Source organism: Orbicella franksi, chromosome 14 (assembly GCF_964199315.1).
Source record: "Orbicella franksi chromosome 14, jaOrbFran1.1, whole genome shotgun sequence".
Lineage (NCBI taxonomy): Eukaryota > Metazoa > Cnidaria > Anthozoa > Scleractinia > Merulinidae > Orbicella > Orbicella franksi.
In genome coordinates, this window is record NC_138158.1 from 11,081,064 (window position 1) to 11,101,720 (window position 20,657).

Here is a 20,657-nt window from a genome sequence, read left to right on the forward strand (position 1 = left end):
AGGTGCATGACATCAGCGAGCCGAGTCATTAAAAAAAAGCAATAATAATTATTACCAACTGCAGCGAATACCGCCCAAATAACAGTACAAATATACAGCGATATTGTACAGTTATCTGTATAGTAGAAAACCTGTTTGCCTTACAGGTCGGCGCGTGCACGCAAAACTGTCACACCCTCTCTCTTTCATTAATACATTTATTGACTACAGCAGTTGGACAATAAATCTCTTATTAGATCTTTTGGTGTGGAGTATCGCTTTATATTTTTACTCGTTGTTTGTATTTTGACGCGCCCTACGGGCACGTCAAAATACAGCACAACTCGTAAAAATATACAGCGATACTACACACCAAAACATCTGATAAGATATATCAGAAGCATATCACCTGCTGGATATATATATACATATTTATCACTGCCAAAAAAAGTAATAAATATTGATGTCTACTTTTTTCTTTCTTAATTTATTCTTCATCATCTACGGGTATATTACGAACTGACAATGTGAACAGCTCCCAGTTGGCTTGATTGGCCACTTGGTAAAGCACTGCACCGGTATCGCAGGGGTTATGGGTTCGAATCCCGTTCAGGCCTGAATTTTTTTTAGGCTTTAATTTCACCACTGCTTAAGTTGTGTGTATAACTGCGATGATCAATCATATCTTCATATCTTTCTCCGCAGTTCAAATATATGGTCTTTCATATATTCACTTGTATAACTAAGTAAAGTCTGCATACGAGCCAAGTGGTCAATCAAGCCAGAGCTTATCCCGGTTTCTGTAGCATGAAGCGACTAGGAGTATTTCTACTCCCCCCTGGATGGGATGCTAGTCTATCGCAGGGTTACCCGCAGCATTAAATAGGTCAATACCCATTTATACACCTGGGAGGAAAGAGGCACTGTCAGAGTAAACTGTCTTGCCCAAGAACACAACACAATTTCCCCGGTCAGGGCTCGAACCCGGACCGCTCGATCCGTATTGTATGAGCGCACTAACCATGGGGACACCGCGCCACCATAACAACTGAGAACTGGAGGAGGGCTTTGCAAAAATTTGTCGCGTCAAAAGACATGGGTGGGAGAGGGCGGAGAGTGGGAGCGCGTACTGGCTGGCGAGCTGCCGCGTAATGGTACGATCATGTGGCTAAAAGCAATAGGAAAATAAATGCTAAGTGACTGGCTCCAATGGAAAAAGTGAGTGTTTTCCTCGAGACTTCACTGTTTCTCGTGGTGATAGTCATTTAAAAGTGTTGTGTTACACCTCCGAACTCTAAAAATAGAATAAACTGCGTAAAAATATATTTGCTTGACGCCGTCTGGCACACAAATTTTTCACGGTCTTAATTAAAGTGCACGTCCAGATCACGTGTGAGTCGAAAGTTGAAGTTGTTGTTTCCTCAGGGAAGTCCTGATCCATGGTATACACGGGACACGTTCTCCCCTAATCGGAACAGGACTTTGAGTCAAAAAATTTTGAAATAGACTTTAAAGTTGTCAGAGCCATTTGCAGTGACTCATTCTAAATTGCCTTTAAGTCACTTAGAATATGCTGTGTTTAAAAAGGAACACTAAGACGAAGAATACGTTTTTGTGAATAAATCGCGTGGATTTCAAGCTTTTGAAAATATTTATTTGCATAGAAATTGCAGATGAAATAGTTATCACTGATCACGCATGCATGATTTGACGTTAGAATTGGTCTTTGGGATAAAATCGTCTCTTGGGGGTCTACGGTAACCTTCAGGAATCTAATCTCTAGGAAACAGCATCTAGCTCTTTATCGACACCAAAATAATTGCCAATATTAGTGTGTAATAAAGTAAAAGATAATTCAGCATTTCTTATGTGATTGACGTTGTCAAACCGCAGAATTTGTTTAATGGCAGGTGAAAACTGTTCAACAGCCATTTATCGGACTTGAGCCAACATATATTAATCATGTTACATTAAATGCGTGGTACCATTGATGAAAATGCAGATTCTGTCCTAGAAGAGGGTCTTTACTCACGTTCTCCTGAGAAATAGTAGAAACATGGGAGCGACAAAGATCTTTCTCTTCGTATCAATATTCGTTGCCAAAAACAATTTGGAGTTAGCAGCCACGGAATGCAATGGAAGATGCGAGTTGAGCAAACTAAGCCACCATGAAAAAGGAATTAAAAATCGCGCCATGGTGGGTCACAGTTTTAGAAACTTTACACTACCGAAAACTTACGATTGCCATGTAAAGTGCTTCGATGAAAAATGCAGATGTCAAGCATTCCAGATATCGGGGCAGCGCTGCGAGTTGTTGGGCGAAGACAGAATGTCGGCTCCAGATGACTTTGTTAGAAAAGATGGATACGCCTATTTTGACATGAGTAGAGAGTATGTTGACCAGGTATGATATTTTCAGAATTTTCGTTTTTTTATTCTTCCCTTCCCGACTTATTGACGATGAGAAACTGATCATGGAAAACTAATTTGAACAAGAAGATCCGAAAGAAATAAAAGAAAGAAAGGAGATGAAGTTCCTTAGCAACATACGTCGCCGTTGCAAAAACCTACTCAAGGGTACGACGGGACAGAAAGTAAATCATCTAGGGCAAATGCAATCGAGTTTTTTAAACACTACTCTCCCACACAGCCTAGTGTAACCTGACTTGGTCAATTTTTTTTTGGCCCTCACTGGTAAAATTTGGAATTCTTTAGCAGTGGTAGATTATGTAAAATTCGCTTGTCAGTTTTAGTCCTCCCAAGAGGAGTGGACCACCCGATGAAATAAATTCGAACCCATTAATGTACTACGAATTGATATCTTTAGTTATAATGTGTCAATGCCTCGATCGTTGTTTTGTTAGCTGCAGATAACTCTGCTATTTAGCCACCTGTCGGGAACGTTCGCAGAGCGACAAAGGTTGTTTTTCCTTTTCGACAGAAGTAAATTAAAAATCTAAAGAAGCAGTCAATATTCGGAAAAATATCCGCAAATAATCAGAAAAAAATGGGGGAAAGACAATTTTTTTGGCAATGATGAAAATCTTAATTTAGTTTTCGGACTATATGATAAGTTGGTTTTTCTCGCGACTTCTGTAATTTATATTTTATGTTCTTTTCACTGACAATGTATAATAAAACAATAATTGAATTCGGTTTTTCGTGATATCTAGAATAATTTAAGTGTTAGCAAGTGTTATCAACCTCAGCCTTCAGCTTCAGCTGCCAAGACCTTAATTCTCATAGCAAAAGTAATAAAATTGGGTGGACTCCAATTCGGTCTGTAATCATACGAGTGAAAATTGACGCTGAAAAACACTTAAAATTGGACAACCAACGCGATTCGATCACAAAACGAAGCCGATTTGTCATCTTGATGACAAAATTTACCGGGAAAAAACAATGGCAAGTGTTATCAACCTCAGCCTTCAGCTTCAGCTGCCAAGACCTTAATTCTTATAGCAAAAGTAATAAAATTGGGTGGACTCCAATTCGGTCTGTAATCATACGAGTGAAAATTGACGCTGAAAAACACTTAAAATTGGACAACCAACGCAACTCGATTACAAAACGAAGCCGATTTGTCATCTTGATGACAAAATTTACCGGGAAAAAACAATTTGTAAGAGGTTTTGGGAATATAGAAGAGTATTCATTCACGAGGAGGAACCAGATAGACCGCGCAGCTGGCCACGCGAATTTTGTTACTCAAGGCCTTGTTATTACATACCTTGTTATAGAGCTTTTTGGGATTTCTTGTTATTGCGCACCTTGCTATTGGAAACCTTGTTATCGGAGATCGTGCTTTCGGACACCTTATTATTTGACACCTTGTTATTCAGGACCTTGTGATTCAAAGCTTTGTCCGTTCTGATCGCGGAGTACGAAGAATGCAAATAATGTTAACCAATGTTAACTCGGGAAAAACAATTGATCCAGGGAAGTAGCCGAGAAAGTTTTAAAAGAATGTCTAAAAACAAAATAATAGTTAACATTAATAGGTAACACTAGTTATGCAATGCTTTCGAGTGGTATTCCATGAAATATCCCACGAGTCACTTTCATTTTCTTAGTATAAACACGAGCCTGTCCTTTCATACGGTTGGCGCGCCTGGAACAGTTGAATTGGCCAATTCAGAGGGCAGGAAAACTGTTCTGTCCGGACGTCAATGTAAGGTTAACAGGAAAGGCATCGCATGCAGTCGGACAACCTTTCTTAATAGAGAAGGCACTAAATATAAATGAAAAGAGATTTAAAATTTTCAAACAGGAACCAACATTTTTCATTTGAAAATTGCTGTTACTCTGCTGTTTTTACGACCGTTTGGATTTATAATTCCAAAAACCACGGAACATTTTGTGAGTCCAAGCTTTTTGTTTGGCACGAAAAATGTGTCACCCGCATCCGGCAACTCACTCGTAGTTCGTCGAGTGTCGTCAGGTAGAAAATAGCTGTGTTAATTTGAATAGAATGTGTTGTTCCTTGTCAGATTAAACCTAGAATTTTGGAGTTAAGTATTAAAAGAGGTCAAAGCAACTTCAGCATGGTCTTTATCTTTGTTAGCTGCGAACAAAAAGACTATTACTGTCTCGTTTCGGTATAGGACAGTTCAGTCACTGTATCTAGGGTTAGGCGCCGGTATGCATACCAAGAAAATACAAGTGACTAATGGGATGTTCCATGGTATATAACGAAAGAGAGTGTCGTATAACTATTTTATACCATACCATGGAAAATACTGAATGCGAGATACGCGTGGCGCGCGATGGGAAGGTTGGGTGTAATACCGTCGAATATACAACGGCTTTCCAGTATTCTGATTGGCTGTATTTTCTATGGCACGGCATAAATCGCCTCAAAATCCATCAAATATTTTCGCTCGAGCGCGATTGGTCTAGACGCGTCACGTGACCCAATATTCCCCGGCTAAAACTAGGGAATATGTAAAAAATAAACCAGGACTAAATTGCCCTTTTCAGATTTCTGTGGGAAGTGCATGCCCAGAAAAACCTTGTACCAACCAATGTTGCAGCCAGAATCCGTGTCTTCATGGAGGATCCTGTACGGTGTTGTGCGAGCATCCCAAACACAAGTTTAAATGCATCTGCATAGGGGAATACTTCGGTAGATTTTGTCAGAAGCGGAAAGCACGATCCTGCAAGGAGCAACTTGAAATGGACACGGCAGCCTCGTCTGGAGTGTATGCTTTATTTGATCCGACTAACATCTCTATCTACAAAACTTTCTGCGATTTTAAATCTGAAAATAACTCTGTTTGGACTCTTGTCGAGTCATTCAGCATGGCTAATAACCACGAGTTTGCCAATTCACCATTTTATGTGAACAACCCCGACAAGAAAAGAGCCTTCAGTTGGAATAAGTTCCGTTTAACGCTATCCCGGATGGACATGATTGCCAGTCACTCCACTCACTTTCGAGCCACATGCAATTTTAACACCGATGGTCTCATTTACATCGATTATTTAAGAGCAAAATTTACTGACATCGATGTGATGCAGTTAAAATTCGACAGATGTAAGAAATACGAATACATCAACATCCGCGGCTATGGTTGCAAAAATTGTACCGCCCACTTTGTTCAACAAGATTATTGGCACGCACATGTTGATTCATATCATGGATCGTCTAAAGGATGTCAGCTGAAAAGTCCCCTAACAGGAGCTGTGAAAGAACCAGCGGGGGAAGATAATTTCGGTTATTACGAAACAGTGAACCCTGTCCATAGGTGCTCATCAAGTCGTGATTCTACGACGCAGTGGTGGTTCGGAGAGCAATTAGAGTAAAGTTTGCATTCGTAAGAGCAACTCTCTGTAACTATGAAGAACTTGACGACAGAATTTCTTTTACGCGTCAAAAAGACTCTTTTTGTGAACTGTTTTACAAACAAACATTACATACACAGTAATTTACATTTTGATCATCATCATCAACTTAAAGTAAAAACGTTTGCCGCGCAGTTTGAAAAGTACAAATAACAAAAGTCAATTTAGAAACCAAATTTCTACTTATTTGAGAGGGCCATAACTGTTTTAGTATACGAATACCTCGCCAAATAAGACCTATGATACCGTTATAGGATATCTAAATGGTTTGGTTGGCCTGTGAAAATTAAGCGCGCTGGAAGAAAAACTAGGAAGGGCATTTTGACCAATTCCGCTACTTTTAGACGGCCGAGCGAAAATTGCATGGCGTGACACTTGCGTTTCCGGACGTTGAAGTCGTTCCGGGTACACGTACAATTTATCTGTTCACTCGGGATTGTTCCCTCTTTTTTTAAAGAAAAAAATAAGAGAACTGAATATCAAGAGATAACCAAGGAAGAAGAAACGATGCTTTTTCTTCATTTATTCACCAAGGTTGCTAAAATTTGAATACAGGACCGATCGTTTCACCTTGAAGACCGACATTTTGCCAAAATCTTCTGCTCGGTATGATTTAAGTTATTACACCGATAAATGATCAAAGCAAAATGCTCAATTTTGCATAAATTCCATCGAGTGGTGTTTCGAACATTCCTAGAGTTCACCAAAATGTGAATTCGCTTGAACCTTTAAAGCTTAATTTCTGAAAATAGCTCATTAAAAGGGCATTTTTGACGTAATAAAAGAAAGTTCGAATTTTCGGTCGTGCCGCGATATTTACAGTAAATTTTTGAACGTAGTAACCCTCCCAAACTAATGGTCATCCAAAAACTGAATAGCGACTTGAACATAGTTTGACTTGTTATGAGAAAAAACGGAAATAACAACTACAACAGGTCCGGCCAAAATATTCTGATATTTGTCTAAGGTTTTAGTATAACTCTTATATTACTCTCGTTGTTTTGAATAATCTCAAACTACACAACACGAAAGCAGAAAAAAACATTTTTATTCAAGAAAAATTTATGCTTCGGTTAACTCTTAATCTCGGGATAGCGTTAACTAGCTTCCGAACAACCCCGCCCAGATTATAGCAATTTAACCTGACACGAGCCCGTCATCAAGCCAAAAACTAGCACTTAGTCAGCGATCAACTTGAAAAAACTCGATCTCGATAAGCTCTAAACTTGAGCTCGCGATATGGACAAGTGATACTGGTAAGCGGATACTTTGTTTGACAGGTGTCAATCGACCATAACATGGATGTTCAATTATCATTCTCAATTCATCAAGTTAAAGCAGAGAAAATCACAACCGTGCAAGAGGTTTGGAAATTAGCATAGATTTTGTCGATTTTTCTTCTCCGTTTACTCCGTAGTTTATGTTTCGATCGAGAAGATATATCAAACGCTCGAGACAGTGTTTCATCGACTATCTAAATACCTCGAATTTCGTCAAAAATACTCCGCTGCGCGTCGTATTTTCAACGTTCTTCTCGGTGTTTGGACATCCCGATGGAACACCGTCACTCTCACGGTGTTTGATATATTACAAGAAGTACGCTATAAATCAAGGCTGCATGTCTCTGTCAACCTATGAGCTGGAGTATGACCGCCATCTTGCGCGACTCCGCCGTCACCGCCGCCACCGCCGCCGTCGATTATGATTAGATTATGAGCTCGACGGAAATTTCTATCGCGTGATAGTTGACGTCAACTATCACGCATAGAAATCGAGGCCGAATAATGTAATTGTTTTAGTATAATTCTACTAGTCGTTCAAAACTTTATCTAAATCCTCTTCACAGACACTTCGAAAACGTGAAGAAGCGGCCGTCATTTTGTTAACAAGGACACACTACTACGCTACTCACTATGTATTACAGAATAGATTTTGAGTAGCGTAGCCAACCGTACTTCTATCTTATACAGTTCTAAATAAACTGATCACTCGTGATCTCCCCTACGTTATCTGTTTCCGTCAGGTTGAGCCTGTTATTAATTAGTGCAGAACTCCCCATGCAATGGGGAACAAGATATTTCACACTTTTTCAGCGCAGGAGCATTCATTGGATACTAAACGACTTGTCGGAGAAGTACTGGAAAGCTAGCAATGATGCCACGAACTAATTTGATTCTGGAGTACCAGCTCAAGCCCGACTTTTTCAGGCACCGTGCTCAAAAAGCTCTACTTGTATTTGAATTTTGTTAGGGGAAGGCTTGACTGACGTAAATAAAAGAGAACTAGATCTCAGGCAGGCCCTAGATGAAAAAAAGATAATAACTGATTTCTTTGTTAACCTTGGTTTTGTAGATGTAATGTGTTTCCTGTTTCCTGGCGACAACAGTGAATCGGAGGAAGAGTGCGAACCGAGTTGAAAACAAGACCATTAAGATTGTATAAAGACATAATTTGAGCAATAACCACCGAGTCCGTGCCTGAGAACTCTTAAAATCAATACGCTGAATAGTGTCCTTTCATAATCTAGAATCATGGATAATAGAAGAGACTGGGTCTCTTCTATTATCCACGCTAGAATTAATTTCGCGAGTTTGATTTTCGCGCGCTCTTCTTTTCGCAAGTATTAATTTTCGGAATTTTTCAAGAAATTTTTACTTGCGAAAATTAGTAAAAATAAGTTAATCTACCAGGACAAGAGAAAATGAGCAGGACAATATCCACAAAATGATGCTTCGTATTTCCGTATTTTTGTTACAAGTTGATTACTTACCTTGAGAATTTTAAAAAATGATACTGATTAGCTAATACACTATTGTTCTTTGAAGTATTATTCTCCTCTTAATTTCACAACTAATGGATCAGCTGAGAGACAAATGTTTAAGGAAGCATTTCGAAACACCTAAGTTCTGGTACGGGATGACAATTAAGCAAAACAAAAAAAACTCAGATGGAAAAAATTCTTACTTAATTCACTAACTTGACTCCTGACTGTATTTAAAGAGGATATAGCTTCTCGCTGGTGTTCGTCAAAATCTCCCTATACGGCGGTAATACGGACCTTGTACGCGCTTAGTTAGAGAAATTTACGTAACGCATGCGTAGGTTATATTATTTAAGACACACAAAAAGGACTGTAAACATTTTCAAACGTATGTAAACGAAAATGCTCATATTTTAGGAGCTAGCCGTTGTCAAGGAAGCGGTAGGTTTAGTATTGATTCTGCGTTGTTGAAGACCATACAATGTATTTGGCTGGCTAAACTATATAAAGCCGCTAATATACTAATAAATCACTATTCGAAACGATTATAGACTAAGTCAATGAACGCTTCTGTTTAGCCATCGCTTTGTTATTATTGACAAACACTTTGCTGACGATGAATAGCCTTAGCATTGATTAGGATGCGAACACCGCGGGGCCTAAACTCGGATGCTGTTTCAAGAATATTAAAGGGACTCTAACCCGATTTTTGAAACATTACTACTATCTTACTTCCAGCTAACATGTAAACTAATTATTTTCAGTCTTTATCTATATGCATTGTCAGATGCAATTAGAATGTTCCCTGAGTCAATTTTGATCTATTTAAAGACAGCTGTATTTAACTTTGGGTAAAACAATTTAACTAGAACAGGCATGAATAAACAATTGCTTTTCCCCGCTACATGTATCTTGGGAAGAGTGTTATGCAAAAGAATTGATCGCAGGAGTAAACGTGACGGTATTCAGTGGTTATAAGCAGCAACGATCTAGCCACTTTAGTCAAAGGTAAAGTTCTTTCTTTTTTTTTTGATTTTTAGACGCTAATTAGTAACAATACACAAATTAGTCATAATAGAGTAACAGAAAACTACGTTTTCAGGAGTTTTTAACGAAAACCTACTGTCCTTTCTTATGAACACAGAGTTTAGTAGCTTGCTCACTCGTTTGATTTGTACTAGGCAATCACCAATTTTGCAATGTAGTGTTAATTTGTAATAATATAAACAAAAATTTATTATAACACCACCCGGCCAGCTCAAACTGGGCTTTTTTTGACAGGCCTGTATTCTAGGGTACGCCTTACATTGCTTTCTACTCTTACATTGCCTTTTAAACTGAACACTGGTCTTCAACACTGGTCTTCGACCTTGAAGTGAAATTTATTGACTCATTTATCTCAAAATAAAAGGACAATACAACCTGGTCCGCCTGTAGACATTTCCTGTGTTCAACATGGCCAACTGGCTGGGCAGTTTTGTTTTGATACAACGACTACAGTTAATCAATGAACTCTAAAATTATGGCGTCGTAGTTTGCTAACGACTTATCGATATCTCTCAAGTCAAGATATTTGTTTATTAATGTGGTACGTTTTGTTATTGTCAAAGTATTTGATCCATAACGCTCAGTTCAATCTCGCGTTTGCCTGAAAACTACACTAATCAGAACCTGTCGGTCAAAAGACAGGGAAGAAGCTATGTGGAAAGTGAATCACATGAAATTGAGTGGCAAAGAAAATTGACCGCTTTTTGAAATAATTAAATCATTTTTATGGAAAGTTTGTGCCCAAAAAGCGCCTAAGTTAAGTTTGCTCGCTAATGGAATTTTAATACGACAATTACTTGTCTGATTAGTATTTGGATTTATAACTTTCTTAGGCGTAAATTTCACAATGAATATCAACGCTAACGACGACGTTTCGATGTCATCCAGACATCACTATCAAGTTACAAATATAATAACGTTACGTTTTGCTGATATCACTTTACAGGCGAGGCGAGAATAGTTTGGTGAGTTAAATAGCTTAGTTTTGAAGCGCTGTGATAGCACGTCATGGGGGGTTCGAAAATGATGAAGAAAATGCAGGAATCTGTAAGGATCCGCGAATAACTCGTCGAGAGGCGAACGATCGATCTGGTTGCTAGGAATCAATAACAGCGCCCAAGACTGCTCGCGTCAATGTATACCTTATCTCGGTTCTCAAGTGTGAGGCAGCTATGAGAGCTGTTACAACTGAAGGATGGTAGGCTATCGCAGTTTAACCCCCTTTGGTCTCCATGTATATTTCTGAGCGGAGTTAAACATCCCATCTAAGAACTGAAAACAAGCGTTAATGATTTTGTTTCTGGCCCCCTGCATGCAAATGAGTTACTTTCCCATCTTTTATTAGTCTTATTAGCTTGTTTTCTTGCATTCCTGTCTTTTAGGAATTCGTATTGTATATTTAAATTTGTACCCATTTTATTCACTAAGTTGACTTGATAATGACGTTAAGCGAACGTCGAAACGTCATCAAAATGGCTTAAGGTATTCCATATTGTCGCAATGTTTTATAGTTAAATTGTTAAGAAAGTCTCTTCTTCTACGAAAATAAGTATGCTCAAGGAAATAAGAAAGAGCTCAATTTTAGCGAGTGATACCTTAGCTAGATGGAGTTATAGCAGTTGGGAAAGAAGTAACTCAGTCGGTCAGTCGATCAGTCAGTCGGTCTGTCGATCAGTCAGTCGGTCAGTCGATCAGTCAGTCGGTCGTTCGGCCGACGAGGGGTCGTGACCTCTTTTTGGTGGAAAAATTCCGCTGATCAGAGTCTTGGGCTTAAGGGGCCACATTTGCCCGACCGTTGTGAACAAAATGGCTGCCAAAGCGGACGGTATGGAAATTTGAGATAATTCGCGTAAGGAAGGAAATTCTCGAGCGGGGAAACTGTAAACATGGATATAATACCTATCTAATTGTTTGTGTTCATGAAAAAATTCTTTTGAGAAAGGTGTTTGCCTTAAAACAACCGACTGTAATTTACTCTTTTATTTACCTCCGGCAAAGTTCAGTAACAGATCAGTGTTTTCAGTGGCAATATTTACAAAGCTAACTGCGAAGCTTACTGGTAAAAACTAAACTAACTTAGGCATGCGTAGTGTTCAACAAAAATTCAGATATGCTGATTATAATCTTGTCTTTCCTTATGTTAATTTGGCTCAGATGATTAATGCTTATTAAGGCTTTAAGCTTTAATATTTCAAAATACTGAAAAAAGCAAGGTGTTCTGCATATAATTTCTGCAGAAATGTAACAACGACAAAGATACTGTGCATGTTGTTTCTGACACTAAAATTTACGTTAAAATCCTGTCTTCATCATTAGCAGTTGCTGGTAAGTACGGTTAGAATTGTTTCAGGTATACAATATTTACAAGTTTAACAGTACTTCTCGCTGGAAACTGATTTATCAGTTAGAACTCAGTTTGCATTGGTATTGCATACTTATTCAAGCTTTCCTCAGTGTTCTTATTGTACACTGCAGTATCCGAGAGAGTTTCAAGTCTTCTTTCGCTAAAAAAAACCATCACATGTTATCGTTCGAGAAAAATCTTTCTACACTTGCAAAAGAAAGACCGGCTTATTCTAAAAACGTAAATATTTAACTGAAAGACGAAAAAAATTATCAGGAACAGAAATTCATCTCTCAACTCCATACCTTAGTTCCCTATTAGACCAATTAAAGTTTTCTATTTAGCCAATTAATTCATGTATTTTCCTTTCATTTCTCCCCAATAGCGTAACTCCATGCTCCACTACATAAACACACATAAAATCTCCTATAATAAAATACATCACAAAGTCAGTGCAATTCGTAATTTTAATTTGAAAACAAAATAAAATGTATGTATTTATGTAAATGTATGTATGTAAGTGCAGTGTAGTGCAGTGCAGTACATTACGATCCTCCTATTTGAACTGACGAATGGAGGGCTAACACTCGAAAAATTTGCTTAAAAACACGCTAGGGTGGTTATTTTACCTTTATCAACTTCAATATGGTTACGTAGGGTGGGTGGGGTGCGATTAGCTCTCTTACCCTTCATTCATATTACGATACCAGGATTTCCGTTCTGTTAAGGAGGCGCGGTGGCCTCTTGGTTATTGCGCTCGACTCCGGATCGAGCGGTCCGGGTTCGAGCTTTGGCCGGGGACATCTCTATTGGTGGTGGGCTGTTTTCGGGCTGTCTATAATGTAAAATCTCAAGAAGAACTCGGCGCAACTTCTTTACACGCCAAAAGAAAATGATAGGGTTGCAAAGAGATCCTAGAAGACTAAATGTCACCACCCAATTCCAGATAACGCTTAACATATGCGGCTCTAAAATGTCTTTCAAATAATATGTAACTAAAATAAGAACTACAGAGGGAGTATAAGTTATTACTAATGTAACCAGAATAAGTGTTAAAGTGTTGGCCGCTTTGCTTTCTTTCTTCAGTCTTTTAGCTTCTTCTTCGGGCAGCTGTTCGGTTTGCAGTCGTTTTTTCTGACGTCGCGATTCTGAGAAAATATAGCAATAGGTGTAGCTGATAACAACAATGGCAACCAAGGCGAGCACTGACAGTATGACATAGTTCACCTCCATGTAGAGAAAGTAAAGATGTGTTCCATTGTCAATAACAGCCAGTGTAAGTTCATGAATAGTTACAAAGAGTCCAATGGCCCAGACCAAAAGAAGACCAGTTTTAATCCGCTGTTTGGTGACAATGGTCGTGTACCTCAACGGATGTTTGATAGAAATAAAGCGATCAATGCTTATCAACACAAAGTTGCTCAAAGAAAGAAAGAATCTTCCTATCAGTGCGACAGCGCTAGCCTTTTCCAAGCTACAGAATGGTCCGTCACTAAAGATACGCGTCAGTGCTACCGCGATTCCTATGTCTTGAACAACCAGCCCAATCAGTAAGTCTGTCCCCGCTAGCCCCGCCACAAGCAGGTTTGACTTTGATCGCAGTCGGTGCCTTGTTACGACGGCTACGATAACCAGCGTGTTTAACAGAATAGTCGGAAAGACTGCCAATAAATTGATCACAGTCACAGCAATAAGATTTGGATACGTGACATCGGTCAAGTATTCCAGTCTCCAAACAAAGCCATTCATGTAAGGACATTCTTCATTCGTGGATGGTGAAGGCAAAGAATCATTCCTCATTCTGCCTTTGAACTAGCTACGTCTTGACACGTTTGGAGTGTAAAGTGAAATTTTCGTCTTTAATTGTCAAAATATACAGTAGACCTATTGAATAGAGAAACCTCGTCATTCTTTCTCATTGGTTCCGAAAATTATCTTCAGCGGATTTTAGTCGTAAAGAATATTTTTTACGGGTCAATTGTAACACAACCACAGCTGTTTTTAAGATTCATCGCAGAATATCACGGAATTATTCATGAAGAGGAAAATTGTCCATTTTGATGAGAATGTTGACACAGCATTGAAACGAAATTAAGTTAAAACTTATTATTACCTTAAGGTTACAGTATACCTTCAGATCGGCAATTTTCTTCAAATTTGGATTTTTGGTTCAAACTAATGGTCGAAGAGTAATCTCTAATTTCTGAAAACAAAATTGAAAAAAACCTAATATTGGCGGAGAAATGGATGTTTTACGTTATGGCCGGAAGTAAAAGTTCCCTCTTGATTGACAGCCCTATAACGTGTATGCAATCAACCGAGACTACCTTTCGCGGGAGTATTACCGATATGGATACCACGAATTGGCTGGCTACTCAGTTAATCAGCATTGTTAATCCAAGCATTTTTCGTATTAGATGCAATTCTGTTAAGTTATAAGTAAACATGGACCACGGAAAACTCCGTTTACCAGTTCGAAAAAGCGAAGAATGAATGAAAATACATCAATGAGTGAAGAAGCGAAAGTTGGCCTCGCGGGTGAAGCGACGGACGTATCAAGCGCGCAAAAAGATCGAGTCAAGAGAAGAGAAAGGTTGTGCAAAATTTGGGAACTCGACAGCGATAACAGCGATGTTTACAGTGACTCTTTTGTTGAGATCGATACCGATGAATCGTCTAACTCATCGAGATCCACTGGAATATTATCCATGCACATTTGCTCTGCCGCGCTTTCTTTTGTTTGTTCTCGTCGCCCAGCTACTCTAGCGTTCGTATCCTTTTTCGTCTTCCTCATTTTGCCAAACCAGCTTCAAGAAAAACCCAGCTGCAGAAAAATTATCTCTCCGCCTTGAGCGCATTGCGAAACGACAAGGTTTTTTTGCAGATTCACGCGTAAATTTCACCGCGAGTTAATTGGTAGTAAATTTTCCAAGCGCTGATTGGCTCAGTGATCTGAGAACCCAGTTGAAGGCGTTTGTGGGCGGGGTTTGTTTGCGAAGCAAGATATTTTTCTTAGCGCTGTTTTCTCGGATAAATTTTTCCGCTTGAAGCAGACACTTTACAGAGTTACAACTCAAACGGAATTTGTTTTTTTGCCCTCAAATTTGGACAGTAGCTAGATTAACATATAAAAAACAAAAACGTGTCTGCGAATTGTTTATTTCGAAATATTTTTTCTCCGAGAGCGATTTTTGTACGATCACTTCACATTTTTTAAATCCTATTTCGAAAATGTTCTGTAACTTTTTACTACAATTGAATATGGAAAAACGCAGACACGCTTTTTTAGCGCTTTTTGTCCTGAAACCGAGGAAAAATATAAATTGGCGAAAAACAAAATTCGCTTTGACTTGTAGCTTCCAAAAGGTGATTAGGACGCTTGCATTTAGTGGCCGTGAAAAAATTGGCAATTCATTTTATTTCAAAAGTTTTGGTATGGTTTGATAGCCAGCTCTATAAGCTTTAATTTGATATGGGGGCTTAGGTATCTACAGCTTAAACCGGACGCGCTGCATCGCTTGGACGCGAGACACCCTTGAAGGTATACGGTAACCTTAAGGTTAAAACAAACAGCATTGATTTCTGTCAACTTTCGAACTCACTCAAAAAATAATACAGAGCACGGCGTCTTGCTCTATAAACATGCAAAAAACGACCCTGGTCAATATCGTGAAAAGATCTCGATCCTTTCCTGCTAATATGTAGTTTTATTTACCTGACGCTTGGTCAAAAACCCCTATCTATTTGCATGTAATATGCCGTGTAATTCTGGCTGAACCGGGTTACTTACAAACCAAAAATACAATCATGGTTATAGCTAACTATAAAAAAGACAAAACAAAGCTTCACTTCAGTTTTTTAGGTCGTACTCCAAGCAGTTAAGTGCGATGTAACATTTCTGATAGCTTCTAACATACATAATGCTGTTTAAATGCTTTATTGCTTTTGACCCTTATTTACGTACACGGTAATAAACCTTAGTAATGCAACCGGTGTCGGTACAACCTAATCCCCCGTATTTGCGCAAAACAGTTGTACCGAGGCTAAACAGCGGGCACGAGCAGTTGGTTTGTTGTTATGAACTAAGGATTGCCTTCTCCAACAACCCACTATAGCTACCTCCCCATTCACAAAAAAAAAAAAAACAAAGGAAAGCTGTCATGTCTTCTGTGTTAATATGTGTATAATTGTGATCTTTTACGGCCAGTGTTGTCGCTATTACTGTTCAGAACAGGAGCAAGCCGGTGATTTTCTACTCTCAATTTAAAGAGGAATATCAGGTATAACCATTATTATTAAAAACTGGTTCCTTGGATAAGGAAATTCAAGGGTTTTTGCCGGCTTAACCATCATGATATATGGGCCATTAACAATGCAAGTATATAGTTACCGTACGCGTAATTTTTGGGGGCGTTTTTATTTGTATTTCACTTTAGTTTTGTGTTTTCTGTGGGCGCTTTTAATATAAAAACAGCTATCCCACTCGCGCTAGTTTGATATGAGTTGGATATCAAACGCCCGCTTCTGGAATAATTGTAAATTTTAACAGCTGACTATTTTCAAAAATATGTCTTTAGTTGCAATATTCAGTGAAAAGTAAATGCAAGCTATTCTTATTAATCCTTGTTTTGTGAATTGGTCTTACCCCGGTTACGAGCTAAAAGCATCAGATTCTTTACTTTTAACATTACAGTGGCAGAGTCTCTGAAATCAGTTCAAGTGTTGAGCTTAATTATTATCCATGGGCCATGCTATGCACTTATTGACCGGAACGCATTATCTCAAGTTCGGTCTGTTATATTGATTGGATATTGTTTTACGTTTTATTCCGTCATAATAACTGTTAACGATTAATTTGTGTTGATTAATAAAAATGATTTCATTTCGTCGCTTTCAAATTTTTCTTCCGAAGAAAATTTCATAATTAGCGCGCGTGGCTTTGTTGTTAGCACGATCTTGCCATCGCTCCCGATCCGGCGAAAGATACCCTGCCAATCTCACCAAAATACGCTAAGAAATCTAATAAAAAATTTTCAAATGGAGATGCCGCTTGTGTTTATTGATTTCCTTTATTTGACTAGCTACATTTGAATGTGGAGTTTTCCGACATTGAGCATATGTTTTTTTCTACATTATTGCATTATTCCACTGTTGAGTTTTCGAAATTTTGCTCAACTGAAGTAAAGGTTTAAAGATTACTATCACGGGCACAATCTCAGTGAACGATAGAAGATAGTAACGATAAAATTAATGGTGATGACGGACTTTCAATAATATTAATTTTCGTTAATTTATCTAGTGCTTAAAATAAGTTTAAGTCATCATCACAGTACGAAACCAAACTTTAGCCTAAATGGAATAAAACATGATAATAAATAACAGAACTGAATTGTTTTAGTTTTCTTTACGACTTACACAAGAAATAAGGTCACTTAATTGCTATGGCTAGCCACCCGCATCGGTACTTAAAAGAACGATTAACATCTTAACTGATCATCTATGTTGATTTTTTGACCGGTTTGCATCCGATATAAAATTGATTACGGCTTAACCGTTACTGGCATGAAGCACCTGTCTCGACGGAAATTTCGCAATCTTACCAAAACACATTCTTTAGAAGGTCTGGACAAGAATGCCAGAATCTTGTAGAGATCGTAGACATTCCTAGCGCAATGTGTCTGCTAGTGAACTCGATTTTTTTTACTCGGAATGTGATATTCAATTAAACGGACCCAATTATGAGCTGTGAAAAGCAGTTATTTTCATTAAAACTCGCGGTTTAAACAGGGCGATTTAAAGGGGCAAATCAGTTAACAGATCACTAGTAAATCTCGATGTATTTTGTGAGATATTGCTCCGAGAGCTTCCCCATAGTCACGAACTATCTTACTTTCTTGGTTACTAACTTACGTACCCGATGACAAAGTTGTACATGTGACTGGCTTAAGGTTATTCCTCAGAATTGCATTGCGCATTCCTACTGCGCACAATTTTAGCGTCATTAGCGCGCACTCGCGAGCGCGTGCATATACACAACATATACAAAATGGTGGCTTTATCTAAACGGCTTGGCTTGCGAGCATAGACAAATCATCGTTTTCTCTCGGAAACGAGTACCGGGACATAACGATTTTTTTTTATTTAGTTTGAATGCAGCGATCACCTTCTTTCTATTCAGTGAATATAGACCACTTTCTATCGCAGAGTGACAAATTATCACTGAAATTGAGAGCATAGCTAGCACTCGTACAAGATATGTGCCCTCAATAACACTGTGTGCATGGAAGATATTGAATCCCTGTCGACTAAACATGGGTGCCTTTATCAATTAACTCACATCAAATTGCTCCTTCACATTGATGCAATACATCCATTGTTGCTTTTCTCGCTTAAGTTTCTCCCTATTTTTCTGCTCTCACAAAGAGTAAAATGAGTGGTTCAAATATAAACGTTTCTAAAAGCAGATAATTTAAGGAATTATGGGGTTTATTGAAGGTCTTCTTGTTCCTAAACGAATACCTACCGGGACCCCCTCTTTTATTTCAAAATTTAATTTCTCTTGTTGTAAGCAGACAACAGGCAAAATTCGAGTGAATCTTTTTCGCGGGAATGAACTTAAGCCAGTAACCTGAAAATGAGTAGCCTTAACTAGGCTGAAAAAGGTCTGAATGAACTTAATAGTGTACTTCATGTGTTATTGTACCACATATAGTGTCTGAATTTCACGATTAAAGATGCAAACTTACGACACATTGTTGAGAACGCGAAATATTCTTGTTTTGCAAAGAAATCAACAAAATTCTTGCACAATTGTAAATATTTTCAGATCCAATTTTGGAGCAGTTATGTACCGAACAGAATTTGGAGTAGAAAATCAGTCAGAGAAAAAACGTTCAATGACTTTTCCCAATATACCCTAGGATAGGGTATATAAATCAGAGCGTTTGGGTCTAGAATAGGGTATCATTTTTTCCCAAAACTGACCAGTTGGTTGAAGATTTTATCTAGGCTAAGGAAACCAGGAATTGCCACTCAAAACTATAAAAAAAATCAAATCGGCAAGTTTAAATTTACGCAAAGCAGCCTCAACAGTGTCGATAGATGGGGGAATTTGGGGAGTTTACTATAGTATAGGGTAGCAAAATTCAGCTAAACTAGCTCTGGTGTAGGCTAAGGGTTTCAGGGTCCCAGCGGCACATCCCCACCCAGAAATTCCCAAAGTACCCCCCCGGGGGAAATATTTGTTTTGTTAAAGCTGTAAATCTCTTAAGTAACTGGGCACTTTTATTCTCGTTCTGCCAGTCTAATCACAGAGGCGCTTACAGGCGTCGGGATAAGATGGGAAAGAACTGACAAAAATGTGCAAGCGTCGGGTTAAAACAGTCATACTTTTCAGACGGTTTAGCGCTGGCTAAAGCCATGAAAGCGCTGCTGCACTGATAATTCTCTCTGCCGTTAACATGCGGCGCCTATTCGAGGGCAGAACAATTAAGACTCTCTTAGGAATGATAAAGTGTTCCCATTGTTATCCAAAGACAATAGGAACACCCAAAACTCTATTTAGAAAGTTGATCTCAGCACGAGGCCTCCTGGAATACGCGCCACCATTAGAGCACAAGTTTGGCCAATAAATGCCACGTTGCTCTTCAGGACTGCAGCTTATTCGACGGCATTTCTGATGTCATTTACAGCACTTATTCAGTGGATACGCTCATGAGTTGAGTGCGAAAGTCTAAAAGGTGCAAGGTGCTATATACCTCAGAAACGAATATCTTAAAATACAACGCCCACGAGTGCTACACAATCTGCCACTTTTTATTTCTGATTTTTTTTTTCTAGAGGAAGTTGTATTTCCAGCTGTTAGCCTTCTACATCAGCATAGAAGAGCCAACTTGTATTTGGATTTGCTAGTAAACCGTTACCATTATTGTATTTATTATTATTATCTCAGAAGTATAGCATAATCATATCTAGGGAGCGCGCTTAGGTGACTCGGCCGAGAAATACTCGCGAGGAGAAATGAGGCCTGGCGCGAGTCTCCTCGTACTCGTCTTCTTCCTTTACCATTCAGTAAGATGATCACCTTCGGGGTTTCAAAAGGAATCAAACACACCAGCCTTCAGTGACAAACAAACTGTTTATTAAAACTTATTACAAATGTTCACAAAAGTGATCACCATTGGTCAGTTTTCTTCGACGTGACCCAGAGTAACGGTTCCATTCTAACTTTAAGGTTTATAAAATACGATGAAGCGAACGCTATAGCTTTGCTTATCCTAAATCCGTCCAGTGTTACTTGTGTTATACTGGTAGAATGTTTCCAAGTCTGTCAGCGAGCTATTCAAAATCAAAAGAACTTCTTTTCAAAACCCGTAACCGCCTTCAAATTCCAGGCCCGATATAAAGGATTACAGCAAGCTATTCAAAATCAAAAGAACTTCTTTTCAAAACCCGTAACCGCCTTCAAATTCCAGGCCTGATATAAAGGATTACAGCGAGCTATTCAAAATCAAAAGAACTTCTTTTCAAAAACCGTAACCGCCTTCAAATTCCAGACCTGATATAAAGGATTACAGCGAGCTATTCAAAATGAAAAGAATTTTTTTTCATAAACCGTAACCGCCTTCAAATTCCAGACCTGATATAAAGGATCACAGCGAGCTATTCAAAATCAAAAAGAAC

General features: G+C 38.6%; 3 protein-coding genes across 3 annotated transcripts in view; 2 read left to right on the forward strand and 1 right to left on the reverse strand.

The window, feature by feature from the left end:
- LOC145467734 (uncharacterized) overlaps positions 1 to 20,657 on the forward strand; it is a 144,968-nt gene that overhangs the window by 88,461 nt on the left and 35,850 nt on the right. The window lies entirely within an intron of this gene.
- Positions 1,649 to 8,850, forward strand: LOC145467761 (uncharacterized). The gene is made up of 2 exons (XM_081451359.1): positions 1,649 to 2,383; positions 4,960 to 8,850. Exons 1-2 carry the CDS (start codon positions 2,036 to 2,038, stop codon positions 5,782 to 5,784), a joined length of 1,173 nt encoding a protein of 390 aa, XP_081307485.1. The 5' UTR covers positions 1,649 to 2,035; the 3' UTR covers positions 5,785 to 8,850.
- On the reverse strand, positions 12,436 to 13,803 carry LOC145468568 (uncharacterized). The gene has a single exon (XM_081452305.1). The coding sequence runs from the start codon at positions 13,773 to 13,775 to the stop codon at positions 12,699 to 12,701; it is 1,077 nt and encodes a 358-aa protein (XP_081308431.1). The 5' UTR covers positions 13,776 to 13,803; the 3' UTR covers positions 12,436 to 12,698.

Coding starts and splice junctions, on each gene's coding strand:
- LOC145467761 (XM_081451359.1), top strand. CDS start 2,036: ATGGGAGCGACAAAGATCTTTCTCTTCGTATCAATATTCGTTGCCAAA. Junction 2,384..4,959: donor GTAGAGAGTATGTTGACCAG/GTATGATATTTT, acceptor TGCCCTTTTCAG/ATTTCTGTGGGAAGTGCATG.
- LOC145468568 (XM_081452305.1), bottom strand. CDS start 13,775: ATGAGGAATGATTCTTTGCCTTCACCATCCACGAATGAAGAATGTCCT.